The sequence below is a fragment of the Dasypus novemcinctus genome, chromosome 18, assembly GCF_030445035.2.
Source record: "Dasypus novemcinctus isolate mDasNov1 chromosome 18, mDasNov1.1.hap2, whole genome shotgun sequence".
In the NCBI taxonomy this organism is placed as follows: Eukaryota; Metazoa; Chordata; class Mammalia; order Cingulata; family Dasypodidae; genus Dasypus; species Dasypus novemcinctus.
Window position 1 is genome coordinate 71,556,388 of NC_080690.1, and position 23,315 is coordinate 71,579,702.

A 23,315-nucleotide genomic window follows, 5' to 3' on the forward strand; every position below is an offset into this window, starting at 1 on the left:
GTGGGGGCAGCCCAGTGGGCTTGGCCGTGTCTGGGGCCCCTCTGGAACCCCTTTATCATGCCTGGGATCCTCCAGCTATCCCTGAGACCTCTGCCCGGAAGCCCCTTCTGAACTACGCCCCTTTGGAGACCCTACCTGCAGCCCGGAGTCCTTGGGGGTCCCCATTCTTCCTGGGGTGCCCTCCCTACGAGCCACACTGAAGATCCCGGGACAAACCAGGTCCCTGGTGTTTACTTCGGTTCTCTGCGGCGTTGTTTTAGGGGGAGAAAATCCAAATTGCCTGATGTTTCAAAGCAGAGAAAGTTTGACATAATCCAGGTTTCTGGTCTCCCTCGTGACCTTGGACGGCGCAGCGGGGAGGAAAGGCGGGGCCGGGCACTGCCCCTCCCGCGGGGGCATCTGCTCCTCCGCCTGCCCAGGCCCGGGCACCCCAGCTGCTTATGCCCAGGCCTGCGTGGCCCCAGGCCCCGTGCACTGCTCCTCCTCGCAGAAATGCCGCTGGCGCTGCAGCCAGGACGAAATGACAGCAGGTCCACAGGGGACCACGTGGGAGGCAGAGGCTGGCCGCCAGGAGGCCCAGGTGTCTGAGCCCTGGGGGCCCGTGATCTAGGTAGAATGACAGGCTGCCTCCACGTCTCGGTTCGTCCCTTCTGTGAAAGGGGGTGAGGAGGAGAAGCTGGCCAGAGTCCTCAAGGCAGCCGGTGGCTCCTGGAATCCAGCTCCGCCCCGCCCCCCACGGCCACGAGGACAGACGGGGAGGGGACCTCGAGGACCCAGAGACGCCCACTGGGACTCGGGGGCACACAGCAGCTGGTGGTGGAGCAGGTGGGAGAGGTGTGCCGGGGACAAAACGTCCCCCCCCCCCCCCGGGGGCCTCGGCCTGCCAACGATGTACACTCTGCAAAAAATATCACCCAGCAGCCAAAATGTGAAATAAAATAAAGCGCATCAAGCCAAGGTAGACAGGTCTCCTGGGACCCTTGGCAGGAACTGCCTCCTGCCCCTCACCCGGGGCTGGCTGGCCCTTGGAGCCCCTGCGAAGGCCGCGGAGAGGGGGGAGAGCAGGGAGAGGGGCAAGGAGGTGGCAGGGCCGGGCCGGGCTGCCTGGGAAGCAGTGAGGAGGGGCCTGCGGTGACACTGGGTGCGGTTTTCTTTTCCGGCCAAGTGGAGCTATTCCCTAGCCTCTCCCCCTCCTGGGTCTCCAGCCCTCCCTCTGGGTCTCCCTGCCCCTCCCTCGGGGTCTCCGGCCCCCTCCCTCGGGGTCTCCGGCCCCCTCCAGGTCTCTGGCCCCTTTCTCTGGCTCTCTATCCTCTCTTCTCGGGGGGGGGGCTGAGCCCTCGGCTGGTGGGCGCGGCACGGGGCTCGCGGTGACAGCGCGGCCACTCCTGGCTAGACCTCTCGACTTCGCGGGAGCAGCGGGGCAGTCTGCCTGGCAACTCGTGACGTCATGAGGCTGCCGCGGCCGGGTTGGCTGGGCGCGCCCAGGAGGCGGGGAGCTTTCCGGCTCGTAGGGGGTTTTGGCAAAAGGGAGGTGGGAGTGGGAGGGGGGAATGGGCAGGAAGAAAAAGAGGAGGGGCTTGCCTTCCCTCCCCCTGGGTCCGGCCCACCCCCCTTCCCCTCCCTCTCACACCCACCTCGCCCTCCTCCGCACTGCACCTGGACTCCGCGAGCCCCGCCCCCACCCAATCCCCTCCCTCTTATCTCCTTCAACACCCCGCCCCCCCCCCACCGGCGTCCAGCCACCCCCTCCCCACTCAGCCACGGGACCCCTGCCGGGAAGGGCGCCAACGTCCGGGCAGCCCTCCAGGGCCTTCCCGGCCTCCGCCCCCGCCCCCGCGGGGCCACCCTCTCCGGCCCCCGCGTCCGGTGCCCGCCGCACCCGCTCCGGGAAAAGGCCCGGGGAGGGCGCCGGGCGAGGTCCCGGGGGGCGGCGGCCAGGCCGGGGCGGGCTGCAGGGCCCCAGAGCCCCAGAGCCCAGGACCCTCCCTGTGCAGCGGCCCCGTAGCGTCCCATCCTGCCCACGCTGGAAACCGGACCCCCCGCCTGGCTCTGGTTCCCCGAAATCTCCTGACTTGCAGATGCTAAGAATGGCTTTCTAGAACCTGCTGCCCCAGCCCAGAGTAGGGTGCTGGCTCCCAGCCCCTCCCCACGGGGGCACCCCCAGCCCCTGATTCAGCCGGATCCTCGGCCTGCTCCTTCTCACCAGGCCCAAGAATTTGGGGCCCCGGCCCCTCCCCCCAGCCCCCCTCCTTCGTGCTGGGGGCCCGGCGCTCAGCTGTGTCCCTGTCCAGCTGTTATTTCTCGCCCTTTAGAACATGCAGGTGGAATGTGGGGGGCAGAGGGCAGGGCGCTGCGTCCCGGGGCCTCCTGGGAGCCTCTGTGCTCCTTAAAGGGCCCGGCCGGGACCAGCCCGTCCCTAGGGCCCAGCGGGACCCAGCGGTGGAGGACAGAGCCGTTCCGCCGACATGCCCGAGGCTAAAGCAGGTGGCTGCAGGGCCCCTTTCCTGGGCCGGGCAGGGGTGCCTTTCTCAGTGGGGATGGGGCTGTGTGTACAGACAGGGGAGTCTTGGTGGCGCCTGGGAGGGGTCCTCAGGGAGGCCCCGGCCACTGCCTGTGTGCAGTTGGGGCGCACCTGGGGTTCCCGTGTGTGTGGAGTGGGACCCCGTCTGCCTGGTGAGGAGCGCTCTCATAAGGATGGGGCCCTCCTGTCTGTGGGCGCGGGTGGCTTCCCCTGGCAGAATTAGGGGGGCCGGGGTCCGTCCTTTAGGTGGACTGTGGGACTTGGGGGCCGTTCTTTTGCAGGGTCTGGGGTCTTTCTCTGTAGGGGTGAACACAGGTGCCCCAGCTCTTGGGTGTCCAGCCCTTGTGGCAGGCGAGGCGGGTCGAGGGTGCTGTGGTCAGCATGGGGTGTCTAGTTTCCAACCCCAGGAAAGAGCTAATTTTACCCCCAGGCCCCAAAAGGTCAGGCCTGGTGGCCTGGGCATGCGGGGCTTGGCCTGCGGGGGATGGGGGAACCTGATCCCTCCTCTCAGCTCCCGGATGAAATTACACCTGGGCTGGGGGCCGGGGCTCCTGGTCTGAAGGAGGAAGGCTGGGGACCTGGACTCCTGGTCTGAGGGAGGAGGGGCTGGACCTGGATTCCTGGTCTAAGGGAGGAGGGCAGGGGGCCTGGAGGAGGGGCTGGGCCTGGACCCCTGGTCTAAGGGAGGAGGGCTGGGCCTGGACCCCTGGTCTGAGGGAGGAGGGCTGGGCCTGGACCCCTGGTCTGAGGGAGGAGGGCTGGGCCTGGACCCCTGGTCTGAGGGAGGAGGGCTGGGCCTGGACCCCTGGTCTGAGGGAGGAGGGCTGGGCCTGGACCCCTGGTCTGAGGGAGGAGGGCTGGGCCTGGAGGGCTGGGGTCCGCGTCTCCACGGTCCTGGAAAAGGAAGGCCCCTAGGACATGCCTAACTGCGAATCCTTGTTCTCCTACCTCACAGCGGCCAAAAAGGCCCCCAAAGGCAAAGATGCCCCCAAAGAAGCTCCCAAGGGGGCCCCCCCTAAGGAGGCTCCCCCTAAAGAGGCCCCTGCAGAGCCTCCCAAAGGTGAGACTCAGCAGAACCTGCCACCACGTCCTCCTGGTCCCCTCCCGTCTGCCCCCCACCAGGCCCCCAGGGGGCCTGCCCCTGCCCGGCTCCCAGTGACTCCTGCCCTGCGGCCCCGCCTAGCGAGGCCCAGCGCGGGACGCCCCGCTCCACCCCGGCTCCACCGTCACCCCTCGTCTGCCCCAGGGGCCCATTCGCTGCCCTGCCGCCCACCCCCTCCTGTTCCCAGCCAGGGCCGCCGGCCGGAGCCTGCTGGGGCCACAGGGCACCTGGCCGACGCCTGATGTTTCCCAGGTCGGGAGAAGCCACTTCTCCCCCCACCCTGGCTTCTGAGCAGAGGGTCCCTCGCTGGCCCGATGCCCACCCCCGCACCTCTCAGTCCCCTCAATCTTGTCTCTGAGCAGAAGACACACCTGAGGGCCAGTCGCCCCCTGTTGAGGAGCCCACTGGTATTTTCCTGCAGAAGCCGGACTCTGTCTCAGTGGAGACTGGTGAGAGGAGTCTGAGGGAGGAGGGCTGGGGCCTGGACCCCTGGTCTGAGGGACGAGGGGCTGGGCCTGGACCCCTGGTCTGAGGGAGGGGCTGGACCTGGAACCCTGGTCTGAGGGAGGAGGGCTGGGCCTGGACCCCTGGTCTGAGAGAGGAGGGGCTGCGGGCTGGACCCTGGGTCTGAGGGAGGAGGGCTGGGGACTGAACCCCTGGGGCTGAGGGAGGAGGGGCTGGGGGCTGGACCCCTGGGTCTGAGGGAGGAGGGGCTGGGGGCTGGACCCCTGGGTCTGAGGGAGGAGGGCTGGGCCTGGACCCTGGTCTGAGGGAGGAGGGGCTGGGGGCTGGACCCCTGGGTCTGAGGGAGGAGGGCTGGGCCTGGAACCCTGGTCTGAGGGAGGAGGGGCTGGGCCTGGACCCCTGGTCTGAGGGAGGAGGGGCTGGGCCTGGACCCCTGGTCTGAGGGAGGAGGGCTGGGCCTGGAACCTTGGGGCTGAGGGAGGAGGTGCAGGTGGAGTTCCAACCCCCGGGTCAGGGGAGGAGGGCTGGTCCAGGACTCCTCAGTCCTCCTCTGGAAAGTCTGTGGTCCCTGAGCCCCCACCCCCACCCCCAGGGAAGGACGTGGTGATCGTGGCCAAGGTGAACGGGAAGGAGCTCCCCGGCAAGCCAACCATCAAGTGGTTCAAGGGCAAGTGGCAGGAGCTGGACAGCAAGAGCGGGGCCCGCTTCTCCCTCAAGGAGACCCACGACTCCGCCAGCAACGTGAGGCCCTGCGGGCGCAGGCTGGGGGCAGGCTGGGGCGCGGGGCAGGCGCGGGGCTGGCGGGCGCGGGGCTGGGGCATGGGGTGGGCGGGCGCGGGGCTGGGGCGCGGGGCTGGGGCGCGGGGCTGGGGCGCGGGGCTGGGGCGCGGGGCTGGCGGGTGGGGCTGGGGCGCGGGGCTGGGGCGCGGGGCTGGGGCGCGGGGCTGGCGGGCGCGGGGCTGGGGCATGGGGCTGGCGGGTGGGGCTGGGGCGCGGGGCAGGCGCGGGGCTGGCGGGCGCGGGGCAGGCGCGGGGCTGGGGCATGGGGTGGGCGGGCGCGGGGCTGGGGCGCGGGGCTGGGGCGCGGGGCTGGGGCGCGGGGCTGGGGCGCACAGGCACCCTGGTCAGCAGGCCTGTGGCCTGAGCCCCGTGGACAGATTCGAGGTTGTGCTGGGCAGCGGGGGAGAATGTAGGGGGAAGCGGGGAGCGTGCAGGGGTGGCCAGTGCATTCTGGGAAAGGTTCGGGCTGAGGATGGGTTCAGGGCTGCCTGGGCCAGGCCGAGGTCGCCCCACTCTCCCTTCACCCCTGTGGGCAGGGGGCGTGAAGACGCAGGGAGAGGCCGCGGGGTGGGCGCCGGGGAGTGGGGGTGACGCTGGGGGCTGTCCACCTGCGCCCACACCCCTGGCCCTGGCCCCAGGTGTGCACCGTGGAGCTGCACATCGGCAAGGTGGTCCTGGGCGACCGCGGGGATTACCGCCTCGAGGTCAAGGCCAAAGACGTCTGCGACAGCTGCGGCTTCAACATCGACGTGGAGGGTGCGCGGGCGGGGGTGGGAGAAGGATTTGGGTCTGGGGGAGAGGGATGAATGCACCAGCCAGGTGGGCGGAGGGGGTACAGGGCAATGGAGGAGGGGTCGAGGTACTCAAATCTGGGGGAGACAGCGTCCAGGCTGAGAGTGTGGATGTACAAGGGATGAGTGTGGGGGGGTGACAGTGTTCAGGATTTGGGGGTGCACATGTGGAGGCTGAGAAGGCAAGTTATTTAGATTCTAGGGCCATGCCAGACAGGCCTGAGAAAGTAGCAGTCAAGGCTTGGGAAGTGGGGTGTCCAGGTTGAGGGAGGCGGGGGCGCCTGGGGCGGTTGTGCAGGCCTGAGGGCAACCCTTGGCTCCAGCTCACACCCTCTCCCCATCTTCTCTCCCAGCACCTCGGCAGGATACCTCCGGGCAGAGTATGGAAAGCTTCAAGCGTGTGTACGTGACCCTGGACCCTGGGGAGAGGGGGTGCTCCTGATATCAGTCCCACGAGGGGGAGATGTTGGGGAAGGCCAAGAGTGGGGACCTGGGATGACTGGGGGCAGCACCTCGGTGAGGTCCCCACCCCTCTCACTGGCTACAGAAATGAAGGGAAGTCAGACAACGCGGGGGAGCTGGATTTCAGCGGCTTGTTGAAGAAGAGGTGAGCTACCCTGCCTGCTTCCCCACTGCCACCCCTGGACTCCCTTCTCCATCCGTGCACCCCTGGTCCACCCAGTAGTCAACCCACCACCACACTCAACCACCCATTCTTCCACCCGCCCCCTCCCCCCACATCCACTCAACCATCTGCCCCCAATTTCCTTACCACCCACAACTTCAACCCATCCTTCTCACATCCACTCTCCTGTCCACTCAGACTTACTTCACCTGCTCCCCCACCCACCCATCCACTTGTCCATGTACCTACCCACTAATCTGCCCACTCAGCCATCCAACCATCTACTTATCCATCCATCCATCCATCCATCCATCCATCCATCCATCCGTTGTCATCCACCTAGTTGCCCATTTGTTTAGCCATCTACCCACATCTCCATTCACCTACCCACCTTCTTCCCATCTGCCCTTACATCCGGTCACCCATTTGTTAACTCATGCATTCACCCTTGGTCCACCTGTGCTGTCCATTCATTTGCCCATTCACCACCCCAGTTATCTAGGCGACCATCCACCCGCCTCCCCACCCCATCCGACTGTCTACCATGCACCCACTCTCTCACCTGAGAATTCATCTGCATTCTGCTCTCCCACCTGAGCCCAACGTCCCACTCACCCGTCTGCTCATCTAACACCACATAGCCCTGCATGCCTCTATCAACTCCACTTCTCCACTGACACACCCATCCACCCAGAGAGCTCAGGTAGACTGAGCTAGAGGAGATAACTGTTCTGTAGCTCAGAATGGTTGAATGTAGACAGTGTAGTATGATTCAACATAGTGTGTGTCCACTCATTCATGTATTCATTGTCAGCTGTTCCAGCTTTCCATCCATTTACCCTTACATCTATCCCCACAACCAAATCTCTGACCACCCATTCACCAATAGACTCATCTCTGTGTCTCCTCCCAGCCAGTCATCTACCCAACCACCCCCCACTAACCTATCAACCCAATTACCCCCCCAGTCACTTCTCACAGACCCACCCCCATCCCCCACCAACCCATCCCCCTAGCTACCCACCCAGCTTTTGACCCACCCACCGACCCCTCCTTCCACCTCCCTCCACCCATCTGTCTATTAGTCCACCTACTCACTGCTCTATACATCAGTCCAAATATTTGTATGTCCCCAAATTTACCCATTCTTCCATACTGCCATTGCTCCCTTCCCTTCTTTCTCCTTTCTAAAGATCCATCCATCCATGTATTCATTCCTTCCTTGCTCAGACATCTGCTGAGGCCTCCTGTCTGCTAGGCTTTGGCCTGAAATTAGGGGGCAGAGAGAGAAGTTTAGGCCGCTGATGTTGAGTCATGCTTTGGGTCGATGGTCTGGTCCAGCAGACAGAACCAGAGACCATCCCCAGTGGTCAGGAGAGTGGGGCCCACGGGGGCCTGTGAAAGCCCAGAGAAGGGCCAGGCACAGCCTGGGAGGGCAGGGCATGCCTCCCGGGAAAGGGAACTTTGGCCCTAGGTCCTGCAGGATGAAGAGAAGCTCGTCAGGAAGAGAAGGTGGGAAGGGGTCATGCAAGCAGGACAACTTTTAGTGTAAACGCTTGGGGGCAGGAAAAGGAAAGCAGCTGAGTGTGGATGGTTGTGGGAGGGTGATGGGAAGGTGGACGGGGCTGTGATCGCCTCCTGAGGGCAGTAGGAGGCCACGGGAGAGTTTTGACCAGGGAAGGGACGGCATCTGATGTGGGCGTCGCAAATACCCCCGAGGAGCCGGGGGTGGGGGGCTGGAGGGGAAGGGACTGGAGCCCAGGGCCAAGACAGAGGCTGGGGTGGAGGTCCAGTGAGGAGAGAACGAGGGATAGCACACAGGCCCAGAGGAAGGGACCCAGCCAGGCAGCGAGCGCGTGAAGGGGGCAGGGCAGACCCCGGGCCTCCTTCCCTATTGGCGGCCCCGGCCCGCGCCCGTCCCCCCCACCAGGGAGGTGGTTGAGGAGGAGAAGAAGAAGAAGAAAGACGAGGACGACTTGGGCATCCCCCCGGAGATCTGGGAGCTCCTGAAGGGGGCGAAGAAGAGCGAGTACGAGAAGATCGCCTTCCAGTACGGCATCACCGACCTGCGCGGCATGCTCAAGCGCCTCAAAAAGGCCAAGGTGGAAGTGAAGAAGAGCGCAGGTCAGCCCCGGGCTGGGGGCTGCCTTCCAGACCCCCGGCACTGGGGGACCTGGCGCTTGGACCCTGCACCCGTCTTTGGGGGACCCTGGTCTGAGGGGTGGGAGCCCTTCCTTTAGGGACTTGACCTTGGGGAGCCTGTGGTCTGGGGAGGAGGCGCGGCTCCTCTGGGGATGACCGGGACGGTGAGACGCTGTCCCCCTTCGTCCCCTCCGCGGCCGCCGACCTCCAGCCTTCACGAAGAAGCTGGACCCGGCCTACCAGGTGGACAAGGGCAACAAGATCAAGCTGGTGGTGGAGATCAGCGACCCGGACCTGCCGCTCAAGTGGTTCAAGAACGGCCAGGAGATCAAACCGAGCAGCAAGTAGGTGTGGGGTGGCCCCTGGGCGGGGGGAAGCTGGGTCCCGGAGGGAGCCCAGAAAGAAGGCCACTGTCACCCCAGAAAAGGCACCCCCACACCTTTACAAAAAGCACAAAAGCTTGCCGGGCAAAGGTGATGGAGAAAGTTCAGCTGAGAAGCTGCCGAGTACACACGCAGCCTTTCAAACACTAAAGCAGAAATGAGCCCATTGAAGCAGCAAAACCACGGCTTCTCTGCCTTCTAAATGGACAAAGAATTAACGAAATGATCAAACCCAGGCACGGAGAAGACAAGGGATATGGGTACACAGATGCTGGTGGGAATGTAGATCGGAAAATCTCTAAAGGGCTTTTAGATTTGTGTAGTTCTAGGTATTTGTCATTAGGGGATTTACCTGGATGGACATATTCAGCTGCAGAGATGTTCCTTGAAGCTTTTGCTATCATAGCAAAAAAAAAATGGAAAAGAACCAAAAAGGTACAATTCCATGTGCAGGTACTGTGCAGTCAAATAAAATTACTTTTAATAATAATAATAAAATAATGATAATAGAGATAGTCTAAAATCTATACTAACCTGAGAAGCTGTTCAAGATTATGTGACAGAAGCGTATTTCCCATTTTGGTCTCAAAAATGTTGATTTGGGAGCAGATGTGGCTCGAGCAGTTAAGTGTCCGCCTACCACATGGGAGGTCCCTGGCTCAGTTCTGGTGCCTCCTGAAAAAACAAGCAAGCAAAACAAATGATAAAACCCACTCAGGAAGCCAATCTGTTGAGCACCAGCTTCCCACATATGAGGTCCTGGGTTCAATCCCCAGCCCCCGGTTCCTAAAGAAAAATAATCATCATTTGTATATGTATTTAAAAATTTTAATATAGAAAAGATTTGAAAATCAAAGCCCAAAATGTTTGCAGGAAGGTTATGGATGGATTTTGTTTTTATTTTTTCCCTCGCCTGTGTTTTCTAAATTTTCCATTATGAGCATGTTTTGATAAAATTAAAATGTTAGGTTAGGTAAAGCATAGGTTAAATGGCTATAACAAAGAGTCCTGAAATATATTACTTTAAGTTTGAGAGAAGTGTATTTCCAGCTGAACCAGGCTGGTGGGCCAGCTCTCTTCTAGAAAACAGTTCGGGGATCCAGGTCTTGCCATATTGATGCTACATCATCTTCTGTGGCGTTCTCCACGACTGCATGATTGAAGCTGGGACATGGGCACATTGGTGGAGAAGTCCGCAGCAAGTGACTTGTCTCAAAGTTGCAGATGGTCTAAAAGTCATGCCCATCACTTCCACTCACTTTCCACTGGCCCAAACTTAGTTCCGTGGTCATGCCAGCTGCAAGGGCTGCTGGGAAATGCAGTTATCTGAGTGTCTACATGCCATTGCTAAAAAGAAGGCAGGAACAGATACCGGTGGACAGCTGGAGTTAGCCTTTCTGCTCTGGTTGGACCATCTGACTACTCCCGCATAATTTGGCTCCGGGAGGGAATGACTTGCCCTGAGAACTGGTGGGTGGGTCTACCCTAGAGCAAGGCTGATGCTGCATGCCCTGGGCTGAGGTGAGACTTTTGCACAGGTATGTGTTTGAGAATGTTGGTAAGAAGCGAATTCTCACCATCAACAAGTGCACGTTGGCAGATGATGCTGCTTATGAGGTAGCCGTTAAAGATGAGAAGTGTTTCACTGAGGTCTTTGTCAAAGGTGAGGCCAGGATTGGGGCCCGAGCTGGGGCGGGGAGCAGGTCTCTGGGGGTGGGGGGCGTTCCTGAAACCACTGACCTCTTGCTCCCGGACCTCACAGAACCTCCAATCCTGATCATCAAACCACTCGAGGACCAGCAGGTGTACGTGGATGACCGGGTGGAGATGGTAGTGGAGGTGTCGGAAGAGGGCGCCCAGGTCATGTGGTAAGTGACTCTTGATATCTGATCTCCACATGGCTCTGCCCTCATCTTTCCAGGACACTCTGGGATCTCTGTGGGAGATTTCTTTTTTTTTTTCTTTAAAGATTTATTTATTTATTTATTTCTCTCCCCCCCACTCTGGTTGTCTGTTCTCTGTGTCCATTTGCTGCGTCTTCTTTGTCCACTTCTGTTGTTGTCAGCGGCACGGGACTCTGTGTTTCTTTTTGTTGCATCATCTTGTTGTGTCAGCTCTCCGTGTGTATGGTGTCATTCCTGGGCAGGCTGCACTTTCTTTAGTGCTGGGTGGCTCTCCTTACGGGGCGCACTCCTTGCGCGTGGGGCTCCCCTACGCGGGGACACCCTTGTGTAGCACGGCACTCCTTGCGCGCATCAGCGCCACGCATGGGCCAGCTGCACATGGGTCAAGGAGGCCCGGGGTTTGAACCGCGGACCTCCCATGTGGTAGACGGACACCCTAACCACTGGGCCAAGTCCGCTGCCTTCTGTTGGAGATTTCTGACCTTCAAGCAGTAGTGCCCCGGATGCCTCAGTCTTTCTCTATAAATCCTGACCTTCACCCGTGACCTCTTTCTAGGATGTCTGATCTCTACTCATTCCTCTGAGCTCTGAAGCCTCTTTAAGGTCCTTTGCCTGATCCCTGAAGTTTTACCAATTCAGTAAATCATTTATTCATCCATCCTTTCACCTGTTTATCCCTCCAGCCAACCAATCTGTCCTTTGACCCATCTCCTCATGTAAAACCCTATGTATTGACTAATGTCTTCATTCCATCCATTCACTCATCCATCTATCCATCCATCCACACATCCATCCACCCATCTGCCCACTTATGCACCCATCTATCCACCCATCCATCCACTCACCTACCCAATCATCCACTCATCCACCCATCCACTCTTCTTCCTACCTATCCATCCACCCATTTGTCCACCCACTCATCCACTCATCTATCTACCCATCCATCCATCCACTCATCTACCCAATCATCCATCTGTCCGCCAATCACCCACTCATCCATGCATCCACTAATACAACTATTCACCTATCCAACAAATATTTCTTGAGCATCTGTTTTGTGGCACTACTCTCTTATTTATTGGAAGTATAATAGGAAGAGAAAATAGCAACTTGTTACTTGCCCTCATGGAGCAATTAATCTGATAAATTGGTTGGGGTGGGGGTATGTTGGAGATGGAGACAGGCCTTAGTCAAGGAATCACATAAATAAATATGAAGATTCATTTTTTTTTTTTTTAAAGATTTATTTATTTATTTAAATTCCCCCCCTCCCCTGGTTGTCTGTTCTTGGTGTCTATTTGCTGCGTCTTGTTTCTTTGTCGCTTCTGTTGTCGTCAGCGGCACGGGAAGTGTGGGCGGCGCCATTCCTGGGCAGGCTGCTCTTTCTTTTCACGCTGGGCGGCTTTCCTCACGGGCGCACTCCTTGTGCGTGGGGCTCCCCCACGCGGGGGACACCCTTGCCTGGCATGGCACTCCTTGCGCGCATCAGCACTGCGCACGGCCAGCTCCACACGGGTCAAGGAGGACCCGGGTTTGAACCGTGGACCTCCCATATGGTAGACGGACGCCCTAACCACTGGGCCAAAGTCCGTTTCCCTGAAGATTCATTTTGACACGTGTTTCAAAGGGGCAGCAACTGCTGCTGCAACAGCTTTGGATGGGGGAATGGACTCAGGAGGTCGAAGAGACTTCCTGGAGGAGGTGACAGTTGAGCTGAGGTTTGAATGATGAGGAGGTATACGTGAACTGAAAGGGAAGGTGTTCCAGGCAGGGCAAGCAACACTGACAAAGGACATCTCTCGGAGACCCTAGGGTTCCCTCAGCGCCCTGACTATGGGAGACCCATGACCTCCAACCTCATGACCCCTGCTGTTAGCCCTCCTCCTCCTCTTTCTGTCCCCGCCCGCCCTCCCCACCCCCCAGGACCCACCTACCACTCCAAATGCCTCTGTGACCCTTTACCTCCCCTCCCACCCATGACCTCCCTTCTGAATCCTGAGCCCGTGTCGGGACTTTCTCTTTCCGGCCCCTGACACCCCTGTGATACCCCAACCCAGGGCGGTGCTGGCCCCTCACTCCCGCCCTTCACGTCCCCTCCACCCAGGATGAAGGACGGCGAGGAGCTGACCCGGGAGAAGTCCTACAAGGCACGCTACAACTTCAAGAGGGACGGGAAGCGCCACGTTCTCATCTACCCGGAAGTGACGCAGGAGGACATGGGCCGCTACAAGGTCATCACCAACGGCGGCCAGTGCGAGGCTGAGCTCATCGTGGAAGGTGAGGGGCGTCCGGGCAGGCTGCGTCTGCTTCTCCTTGCGGTCTTGGAGCTGTCCACCTCCCCTCTTGCCCTCACACCTGCCATCCAACCCAGCACCTCCCACTGGCTCTGCCTGCAACGTCTGTCCTGCACCTGGCCCCCTTCCCCCTGCCCCCACCCCTGCCTGGACCATTGCAGTAGTCTTCTCGCTGGTTGCTCTGTTTCCACACCCGTCCCCCGCCCACCATACCAGCCAGACGGGTCCTTGTAAGATGTAAGTCAGGTGGTGAAGTTGAAGAAGTTCTTGTTAACAGGATTATCCCGTGTCAGTTTCCTGGTCCACTTATTGGACTCTTATAGGAAGACAACATTGGGGGAAGCTGGGTGAAGGGTACCGGGACTCTGGGCACTATTTTTGCAAAGTCTTGTAAGTCTATCTTTATTTTCGAATGAAACTTAAAAAAAAAAAAACAAGTCCAAATAAATTATGGACTATCCACAGGCAGCCATAAAGAAAGGGAAGTGTTTTTTATTTACTGCTATGGAAGGAGTTCCAAGATTTATTGTTAGGTGAAAAAGCAGATATGCCCCTATTGGTCTAGGAGACAAAGAGAAGAAGGAAGAGAGGAAAGCAACACACACACGCTTGCTTTTATTAGCCACAGCCAGGGTAGGTTTTGCCTTGGGGGAGGGGTTCTAGATGACTGGAGCTGGATGGGTGGGAGACTCCCCCCCACATCGAAATCCTTTTGGCATTTTGTTTTTAAACCACAGAGATGCATTGTTTTGTTTCAAAGTAAATAAAAATTTTAGACATGGAAACCAGACCCCATCGCCTTGCTCAAGCCCCTCCCTGGCTCCTACCTCAAAACAAAGCCCCAGCAAAGACCCCCGAAGCCCCTGCTCCGGCTCCTGTCTGCCCCGTGCATGTCGTCTCCTCCCGCGTCTGCCTCCCTCCCTCTCCCCTGACCTCTTTGCTGCTTCTGAAACCAGCGTGTCTGCTTTGCTCCTCGGGGTCATTGCCTTGGCCGCTGGTTCTTCCCAGGAGACTCGTGCGCCTCTTCTCACGGGTCTTTCTCCGCTTTCATTCAGGCTTATTGCTCCCTCTTGTTGTGTGTTTGTGTTTACCTGTTTATGGACTGTTTCCCCACCAGCATAGGAGGCAAGGGACTGTCTTTCAGTTTTGTTGACGGCAGGGTCTCCAGTGCTGGGATGGTGCTTTTAAATAGTGGGAATGGACTCAGAAGATCAGGGGAGACTTCCTGGAGGAGGCGGCAGTTGAGCCAAGGTTTGAGGGATGAAGAGGTATCAGTGAAGTGGCCAGGGCAGTGTGCTCCCTTCTCACAGAGCAGGTGCTCCCAAATACTTGCTGACCACCTGGAATTGTGACGGCCCCCTCTTCTCCCTTTCCAGAGAAGCCACTGGAGGTCCTGCAAGGCATTGCAGATCTGACGGTGAAGGCCACGGAACAGGCCATGTTCAAGTGTGAGGTGTCTGACCCGAAGGTTACGGGCAAGTGGTACAAGAATGGGGTTGAGGTGCGGCCAAGCAAGAGGATCACCATCTCCCACGTGGGGAGGTGAGGCAGGGCATGTGTATCAGCTAGCTATAGCTGCATAACAAAACAACCCCAAACTTAGTGGTTTAGAAGAACAAGACTGTGTTTAGTCATGAGTCTGGGGGTGGGGGGGACTGGCTGATCCAGGATGGCCCTGCTCGAGGCTCGATGGACAGCTAGATGGTGGCTTTGCTGCTCCTGCCTGGGCTCTCTTGGGACCTTGGCGTGGACAGCTGGGCTGCCTCTTCTCGGGTCCATGGGACTTCTCACCCTTCCAGCGAGCTAGCCTTGGTGTGTTCATGTGGCAGAAGCAGGGACCTCAGGAGTGAGGGGAAGTGCACAAGGCCTCCGGAGGCTTAGGCTGGGAGCTGTCCCAATGTCACCTTCTCCACATTCTACGGGGCAAGGCCAGACATGAAGCCAGCCCGGCTGCAAGGTCTCATAGCAAGGGGCACGGCTACAGAGGGGGAAACCTGTGGCCATGCTTGCAGTCTACTATGGGGAATCCAGCATGGGATGCAAGAGGCCAGGCTCAACAGGGAGCCAGCGGGCACCTGAGTCGAACACCTGGTTGTCTGCAGAACGCCCAGAAGGTCACCGTGACTCCAGTGTGTGTCACCATGTGGCCCAATCAAAGCCCGAATCGTAACTCAATCACACCCAGGTACAGCCCAGATGACAAACATAATCCAGTATCTATTTTTGGGACTCATAACCATATCAAACTGCTCCAGCCCAGAAGTGGAAATGCTGGGAATGTAGACGGGCTTGAGGAGAGGGTTTCAGGGCGCACGGAGGGCAGGAGAGAGGGCAGCCCAGCTTGTGCTGACCCCTAGGTGCCCCCTGACCCTTTAGGTTCCACAAGCTGGTGATCGATGACGTCCGCCCCGAGGATGAGGGCGACTACACGTTCGTGCCCGATGGCTACGCCCTGTCTCTCTCAGCCAAGCTCAACTTCCTGGGTGAAGATGCCCCGGCTCTTCCCCTGGGAGGCTTCAGAGCCCCCTACCTAGACCCCGGGGCCCCTGGGTGCTCCCTTTAAGATTCAGTTCCTCCACCTGTTCGGAGGGGAAGGAGTCAGACGAGAAGCTGGGAGAGCGCGTCCCGTCTGCTGAAGGGCGTCCACGTGGGAAGTGGGCTCAGGGCCGGTCCAGGGCCCCGCCCCGCCCCGGGACCCCAGTGCCCTGGGGGTGGCTGCCCGGCCACCGCTCTGCCTCTGGGCTGTGGGGGCGGGAAGAGGGGGCTCCTGGATGTGGGTCTAACCACACACTGTTCTCTGTCCTCCAGAAATCAAGGTGGAGTACGTACCCAAGCAAGGTAAGGACCAAGGGCGGCCCTGGTAAGCAGTGGCCGGGACTCCTGGGTCCCTGTGGCTGTTGGAAACCAGCTTCTGGGGGGATCCTCTGGTGGAGGGTGGGAAGGCTCAGCTGCCCACCCTCAAACCCCCCCAATGTCCCTCTGCCACCAGAGCCGCCAAAGATCCACCTGGACTGCTCAGGGAAGACCTCAGAAAATTCGATTGTGGTTGTGGCTGGAAACAAGCTGAGAATGGACGTGGCAATCACAGGGGAGCCCCCTCCCACTGCCACCTGGCTGAAGGGAGACCAGGTATGGAGCGTTGCCCCTGGGTCCTGAGTTCTTCTCCTTCCCAGCTCTGCTGGGTGCTTTAGGCAAATTGCTTTCCCTCTCTGAGCTTCAGCTTTATCCTCTGTGAAATAAGGTTGATTCTTTCTTAAGAGTGTTATTTTGAAAATTAGAGATTGTATTTATCCAACATCTAGTACAGGGCCTAGCACATGGTGGGTTCTCCTCCACTCAGTGAATAATCAATCCAGCCATCTTCCCATCCAGTAGTTCATCCATCTGTCCGTCCATCCACCCATCCATCCACCCATCCACCCATCTACCCATCCATCCATCCATCCACCCATCCACCCATCCACCCACCCATCCACCCACCCATCCATCCACCCATCCACCCACCCATCCACCCATCCACCCATCCATCCACCCACCCATCCACCCATCCACCCATCTACCCATCCATCCACCCATCCACCCATCCATCCATCCATCCACCCATCCACCCACCCATCCATCCACCCATCCACCCACCCATCCACCCATCCACCCATCTACCCATCCACCCATCCACCCATCCACCCAGCAAATATTTTGTTTTGTTTTTTTATGTTCCAGACCCTGGGACAGTTCAATTTTTATTCTCTTCTCTGGCTTCAGTTTCTTCTACAAAATGGATAGACTTGACTCAGTCACCATTCCTTCATTCACTCAGCAAACAGCCCTTAAGGCTCCTCGATGTCAGGCTCTGTGCTGAGCTTTGAGGGTACAGCCATGAGTCAGCCCCAGCCCTGCCCTTCAGGAGTCTTCAACTTGGAGACAGACAGACAAGTTGCCAAACAGTCACAGTCCAGGAGGATCAGGGCTGAGATAAGGGGAGGGACCAGGAGCCATGAGAATCTGGAGCCATCCCTTTCCCCTGGGAACATCCGAGAATGCTTCCTGGAAGAGATGGTTTCTGGGTGGGTCCCAAAAGGCGACTAAGACTATAGCAAGAGAGGTGGGGCAGGAGCTGGTGGCGGGGTACAGCCTTGCGAAGGCTTGGGGGCCAGGCGGCCCGGGGCTTGTAATTAGGCATGGTGTTGGAGGGAGAGGAGGGCCATGGGGGGCAACGGCAAGGCTGGCTCAGACCCAGAGCACCTTGAGACCGCGTCCCGGCACCGAGAGGCGAAGGGGAGCCGTTGCAGGACTTTGAGCGGGAGAGGTCTGGGGAGATGATGCGGAGTGAGGCCGTCGCTTGTGGGCGCAGGTGTTCACGGCCACGGAGGGCAGGACCCGCGTCGAGCAGCGGCCGGACAACAGCAGCTTTGTCATCGAGAGCGCCGAGCGAGCGGACGAAGGCCACTACACCATCAAGGTCACCAACCCCGTGGGCGAGGACGTGGCCACCATCTTCCTGCGGGTTGTGGGTGAGTGGGGGGGGGTCGGGGGTGGGGGGCTGATCGGGGGGTGGTTTCCTGAGGCTGTGGGGGCCCCCTAACTCCCCTGCCCCGCCCCCAGATGTCCCAGACCCCCCAGAGGCTGTGCGGGTCACCTCGGTTGGAGAGGATTGGGCTATCCTTGTCTGGGAGCCACCCAAGTACGACGGGGGTCAGCCGGTCACGGGTGAGTGCTATGAGCCAGCGTCCCCATGACCTCTGACCTCCCCTAGCCCCTGACTTGACCTCCTAGGGTCCTTAGACTCCCCAGTGACCTTCCTTTGGGTGCTCGTGTTGCATATGGGACCCCTCACATCCCTTTGGTCTCCCCCATCTTTCTTTACTCCCCGATGACCTGGGACTTCTCACTTTGGCCAGTGGCTGGCATTTGGGGAGCCCTGACTCCCTGCTTCAGGAGCCGTGGTCTCTCTTGATTCCCGCCCCCAAGAGTGGTGGCCTCTGGCTGTTCTTGACCTCTGAGACTAGCCTAAGGGTCATGGCCTCGGGCCTCTCTGGGTCTTGGGGTCCTTTCGGGGTGCCCCTCACCCCGGCGAGCTTGTAATCCCACGACTGCCTCGACCACCTGCTCCCCTCTGCTCGGGGGCCCCCAGGGTACCTGATGGAGCGGAAGAAGAAGGGCTCCCAGCGCTGGATGAAGCTCAACTTCGAGGTCTTCACCGAGACCACCTACGAGTCCACCAAGATGATCGAGGGCGTCCTCTACGAGATGCGGGTCTTTGCCGTCAACGCCATCGGCGTGTCCCAGCCCAGCCTCAACACCAAGCCCTTCATGCCGATCGGTGACGCCCTCCCGGCCCCCCCCCGGCTCACTCCCTGCCCCGTCACTGACCTCTGACCCTGCACTATGACTTTTCACCCCAAAGACCGCTGACCTCCTTTCCTTCTCATCCCCAAACCTTACCCGTGCCCAAGCCCACCCATCGCCTTGATCTCTTCCTGGCCCAGGCTCAGTGCACCTGAGCCCCTCTCTCACCGACCTTGACCAGACAGACACCTCCCGACTCGGGAGACCTCCCCGTCCCGAGAGCTCGTTGTTCCCGTGACCCTTCCTGGCCCCTGGCCCCCCGTGTCGTCCCCTTTCCCCCCCAGTGACTCCAGCTCGGACCCTGCCCCACGCTGCTGACCGCTGACCATCTACCCCCCACGCGTCCCACAGCACCCACGAGTGAACCGCAGCACCTGACCGTGGAGGACGTGACGGACACCACCACCACCCTCAAGTGGAGGCCTCCGGACAGGACGGGGGCAGGCGGCATCGACGGGTACCTGGTGGAGTACTGCCTGGAGGGCTGTGAGTGCCCCTTGCCCCGCGTCAGCTCCAGGGGGCGGGCGCGGGCCCGCGGGGAGACCGCCGCAGCAGCTGCCCTCGGTCTGGCGGGATCCCAGGGTGGGATGGGTGCGGCCAGCCCCCAGGGACCAGCTTGTCTGCCGCCCCACGCCCTCTCTCCCTTCTTCCTTCCCCGCACCCTTCCTCCATCCAGCAATGCCTTTTTATTTATCTATTTATCTATCCACCGTCCTTCCCTCCATCTGTTCATCCATCCATCTTTCCTTCCTTTTTTTATCTCTTCCTCTTCTTTTCTTTCCTTTGTCTTCCTTCCACTTGCCTTCCCAGTCATCCATCCATCCATCCAGTCATCCCCCCCATCATCTCAAAATCTTTTGGATCATACCTCAAGTAATATTTTTTCATCCATGTATCTTTTCACCGCTATCGTTCCTCCCTCCCTCCCTCCTTTCCATCGTTCTTTCTTCCTTCCAGTTTTTTTTCCCATCCATCCATCCACCCACGTGACCTCCCAACAATGTAGCAGTCTCTGTCATCCACCCATCTGTCCGTCCATCCTTCCATCTATCCACCTATATGACCATCCAGCCATCTAGCCATCTGTCATCCACCCTTCCATCCACCCTTCCATCAGCCCTTCCATCCACCCTTCCATCAGCCCTTCCATCTGCCCTTCCATCCACCTCTCCATCTTCCCCTGCGTCTTCCATCCACCTCTCCATCTTCCCTGCGCGTTTACTGAACATGCCAAACCAAGCCTAGAGAACCGTCCAGCGTCTTCTCACTAGGAAGACAGACCCCGCCCAGACCACCTCCACACCGTACCCCAGGCAGAGGGGGGTTCCAATTCCGCCCCAACACTTCCCAACTGTGTGACCTTGGCCAAGTCTTCGAGCCTCAGGTTCTCCATCTAAAAATGACGAAGACGTTTCCCGTCTTGGCAGGGTACAGCGACCGAGTGGGTGATGCGTGCGGACGAGGGGGTGGTGGAACCCCCCGCAGCTCTCCCTCCTCTTCCCAGTGCTCTTTCCCTCGCTCCTGATTGTCGTTGTTCGCTGCTGACTGCTCGCCAGCCCGTGGCGATACAGCCAGGGCGCAAAGCCATGGGGCACGCAGGCAGTCGGACGAGCTGTCTCTAGCCGCCCCCCAGGCTCACCTGGACGCCAGCTCCTCCTGTGCCCCCCCCAGCAGTGCCCCTTCCCCGCCACCCTGTCCCAGCCTTAGCAGGAGGACAGGCGGCGCCGGGCCGGGTTCCCTGCCTCCTCGCCCTGCGCCTTGGCACGCTGACCTCTGGGCCTCGAAATGGGGATAACCTGGGGGGGTGGCTCGGGAGGCGCTAATCCGGGTGGGGGCCCTCACACCCGGTCGCGGTCGTGCTTGGTGAACTGAGGCCCAAGGCGCCGGCCGGCGAGCTGCGGCGCGCGGTGGGCGCGGAGGAGGCCGGGCGCCGCGGCCACGCTCCTCTCCCCGCAGCGGAGGAGTGGATCCCCGCCAACACCGAGCCCGTGGAGCGATGCGGCCTCACCGTCAAGGACCTCCCGACGGGAGCCAGGATCCTCTTCCGGGTGGTGGCGGTCAACATCGCGGGGCGCAGCGCGCCAGCCACCCTGGCGCAGCCGGTCACCATCCGGGAGATCGTGGGTGAGTGGCCCCCGGCCCGTCCTCCGCCGCGCGGGGGCTCGCGGCCGCCCTGCGCCGCCCTCACCGGGCTGCTCTCTCCGCCCCCCCACGCCCCGGCCCCAGAGCAACCCAAGATCCGCCTCCCCCGCCACCTCCGCCAGACCTACGTGCGCAGGGTGGGCGAGCAGCTCAACCTGGTCATCCCCTTCCAGGTACGGGCCGGGCGGGGCCAGGGGGCGGGGCCGGTGCGAGGGCGGGGCGAGGGGCGGGGCCGGTGCGAGGGGGCGGGGCGGGGCCGGTGCGAGGGCGGGCCGGGGGCGGGGGCCGGTGCGAGGGGGGCGGGGCCGGTGCGAGGGCGGGGCCGTGGGGGCGGGGCCCGGTGCGAGGGGGCGGGGCCGGTGCGAGGGCGGGGCGGGGGGGCGGGGCCGGTGCGAGGGGGCGGGGCCGGTGCCGGGCGGGGGCCGGTGCGAGGGGGCGGGGCGGGGCCGTGGGGCGGGCCCGGCGCGAGGGGGCGGGGCCGGGCCCGGTGCGAGGGGGGCGGGGCCGGGGCCGGGCGGGGCGGGACCGGCGCGAGGGGGCGGGCCCGGTGCGAGGGGGCGGGGCGGGGCCGTGGGGGCGGGGCGGGGCCGTGGGGCGGGCCCGGTGCGAGGGGGCGGGGGCGGGGCGAGGGGCGGGGCCGGTGCGAGGGGGCGGCCCGGTGCGAGGGGGCGGGGCCGGGCGGGGGCGGGGCCGGTGCGAGGGGGCGGCCCGGTGCGAGGGGGCGGGGCCGGGGCCGGGGGCGGGACCGGGACCGGGGGCGGGGGCGGGGCGAGGGGCGGGGCGAGGGGGCGGGCCCGGGCGAGGGCGGCGAGGGCTGACGACCCGGCGCCCGCAGGGGAAGCCGCGGCCGCAGGTGGTGTGGACCAAGGGCGGGGCCCCGCTGGACACGGCCCACGTGCACGTGCGCACCAGCGACTTCGACACGGTGCTGTTCGTGCGCAAGGCGGCGCGCAGCGACTCGGGCGAGTACGAGCTGAGCGTGCAGATCGAGAACATGAAGGACACGGCCACCATCCGCATCCAGGTCGTGGGTGCGTGCGGGGGAGGGGGAGCTGGGGGAGGGGGGAGGGGAGAGGGTGGAGGTGGGGGAGGAGGTGGGGTGGGGAGTGGAGGTGAGTGGTGGGGGAGGGGGAGGGGAGAGGGTGGAAGAGGGGGAGAGAGGAGGTGGGGTGGGGTGGGGGGGAGGGGCTGAGGGGTGAGAAGCGGGACAGTGAGGGCCCCCCCCCCTCGTGCTGGCTTGTGCCCCCCTCCCCAGAAAAGGCGGGGCCCCCGGAGAACGTGCTGGTGAAGGAGGTGTGGGGCAGCAACGCGCTGGTGGAGTGGCAGCCCCCCCGGGATGACGGGAACAGCGAGGTCACGGGGTACTTGGTCCAGAAAGCTGACAAGAAAACCATGGTGAGAGCGGGCGCGACGGGGAGGGCGGGGCGGGTGCTGCTGCTCCTTACGGGGCGCACTGCTTGCGTGTGGGGCTCCCCTACGCGGGGGACACCCCTGCGTGGCACGGCACTCCTTGCGCGCATCAGTACTGTGCATGGGCCAGCTCCACACGGGTCAAGGAGGCCCGGGGTTTGAACCGTGGACCTCCCAAGTGGTAGACGGACGCCCTAACCACTGGGCCAAGTCCACTTTCCAACCTCTAATTTCAAAACCTTTTCCTCACCCCGGAAGGGAGCCCTGGCCCGGCTGCAGCCCTCCCCTCCCCGCCCCCGCCGCGCCCCGCTTCTGCTTTCCGTCCTGTGCCTCGCCTGCTCTGGACCCCACTCTAAGTGGCTCTGTCCGCCGTTCAGTCCTTCAGGCCTGGCTTCTCTCCCTCGCGTGGCACATGTGGCCATGCACCCGCCCTCTTCACGGCTGTGTAGAGGCTCAACTCCACGCGGTGCCGTCCATCCGTCACACGATGGGCTCTTGGCTGGCCACCCTGGTTCCGGGGACACCGCTGCCGAGTGCAGCCGTTCCTTTCACCTCCGGCCTCTCTGGTGTCTCGTTCCCCCAGGAGTGGTTCAACGTCTTCGAACACAACCGCCACACGCACTGCACCGTCTCCGAGCTCATCATGGGCAATGAGTACTACTTCCGCGTCTTCAGCGAGAACTTCTGCGGGCTCAGTGAGTCGCCGGGTGTCTCCAAGAACACAGCCCAGATCCTCAAGACAGGTGAGGCGGGGCCCGAGCTCTACAGGCCGCCCTGCCCGCACGGCGGGGCCCACCTGGCTGCGGGGCCCACCTGGCCGCGGGCCCGGCGGGGTGACGCCTTCCAGCTGTGTCTCCTCTCGCCCAGGACTCACCTTCAAGCTGCCCGAATACAAGGAGCATGACTTCCGAATGCCCCCCAAGTTCCTGACGCCCCTCATTGACCGGGTGGTCGTGGCCGGATACTCTGCCGCCCTCAACTGCGCCGTCAGAGGCCACCCAAGGTGCTGGGGCAGGGGTGGGGGCTGAGGTCCGTGTGTGTGTGTAATGGGGGATCCTCAACAAGCTAAAGGCGTTCCCCACCACGCCAGCCCCTCCTCCCCGGCTCCCCCTTTCTCAGCGTCCTCACTTTCCACCCACTTCCGTCTCCTGAAAAGCCGACGGCGCTCTCTCTCTCCCTGGCACCTGTCTTTCCACTTTCCTGTTCTCTCCTTGTCTGGCCAGGGCCCAGGTCTCAGATAAAGACTCTCCGGCGTCCTGCCCTGATTGCGGGGTATCAGCTCTGAAAATGTTTGTGGACAGAATAATTGAGTGGCTGGAGGAATGAATGAAGTAAATAAATGGAGTGAATGAAGGACTTTCCAGCCTGAGACTGTTGAGTCTCTCATCCTATCCGAGGACAAAGCCACTC

At 61.4% G+C, this 23,315-nt stretch overlaps 1 protein-coding gene across 1 annotated transcript; it reads left to right on the forward strand.

Annotated features, from left to right (window-relative positions):
* Positions 1-2,032: 2,032 nt before the first annotated feature.
* MYBPC2 (myosin binding protein C2) lies at positions 2,033-22,948 on the forward strand. The gene is made up of 26 exons (XM_058280683.2): positions 2,033-2,484; positions 3,477-3,581; positions 3,986-4,072; positions 4,681-4,829; positions 5,507-5,624; positions 6,013-6,061; positions 6,207-6,266; positions 8,215-8,408; positions 8,638-8,770; positions 10,348-10,472; positions 10,572-10,677; positions 12,818-12,990; positions 14,384-14,549; positions 15,384-15,490; positions 15,816-15,845; positions 15,997-16,136; positions 17,359-17,518; positions 17,610-17,714; positions 18,139-18,327; positions 18,705-18,839; positions 20,310-20,477; positions 20,580-20,668; positions 21,331-21,526; positions 21,751-21,890; positions 22,489-22,648; positions 22,773-22,948. The coding sequence occupies exons 1-26, from the start codon at positions 2,466-2,468 to the stop codon at positions 22,931-22,933; spliced, it is 3,264 nt and encodes a 1,087-aa protein (XP_058136666.1). The 5' UTR covers positions 2,033-2,465; the 3' UTR covers positions 22,934-22,948.
* Positions 22,949-23,315: the final 367 nt, after the last annotated feature.

Coding starts and splice junctions, on each gene's coding strand:
- MYBPC2 (XM_058280683.2), top strand. Junction 15,491..15,815: donor AGCCAAGCTCAACTTCCTGG/GTGAAGATGCCC, acceptor TCTGTCCTCCAG/AAATCAAGGTGGAGTACGTA. Junction 21,891..22,488: donor AAGCTGACAAGAAAACCATG/GTGAGAGCGGGC, acceptor TCGTTCCCCCAG/GAGTGGTTCAACGTCTTCGA.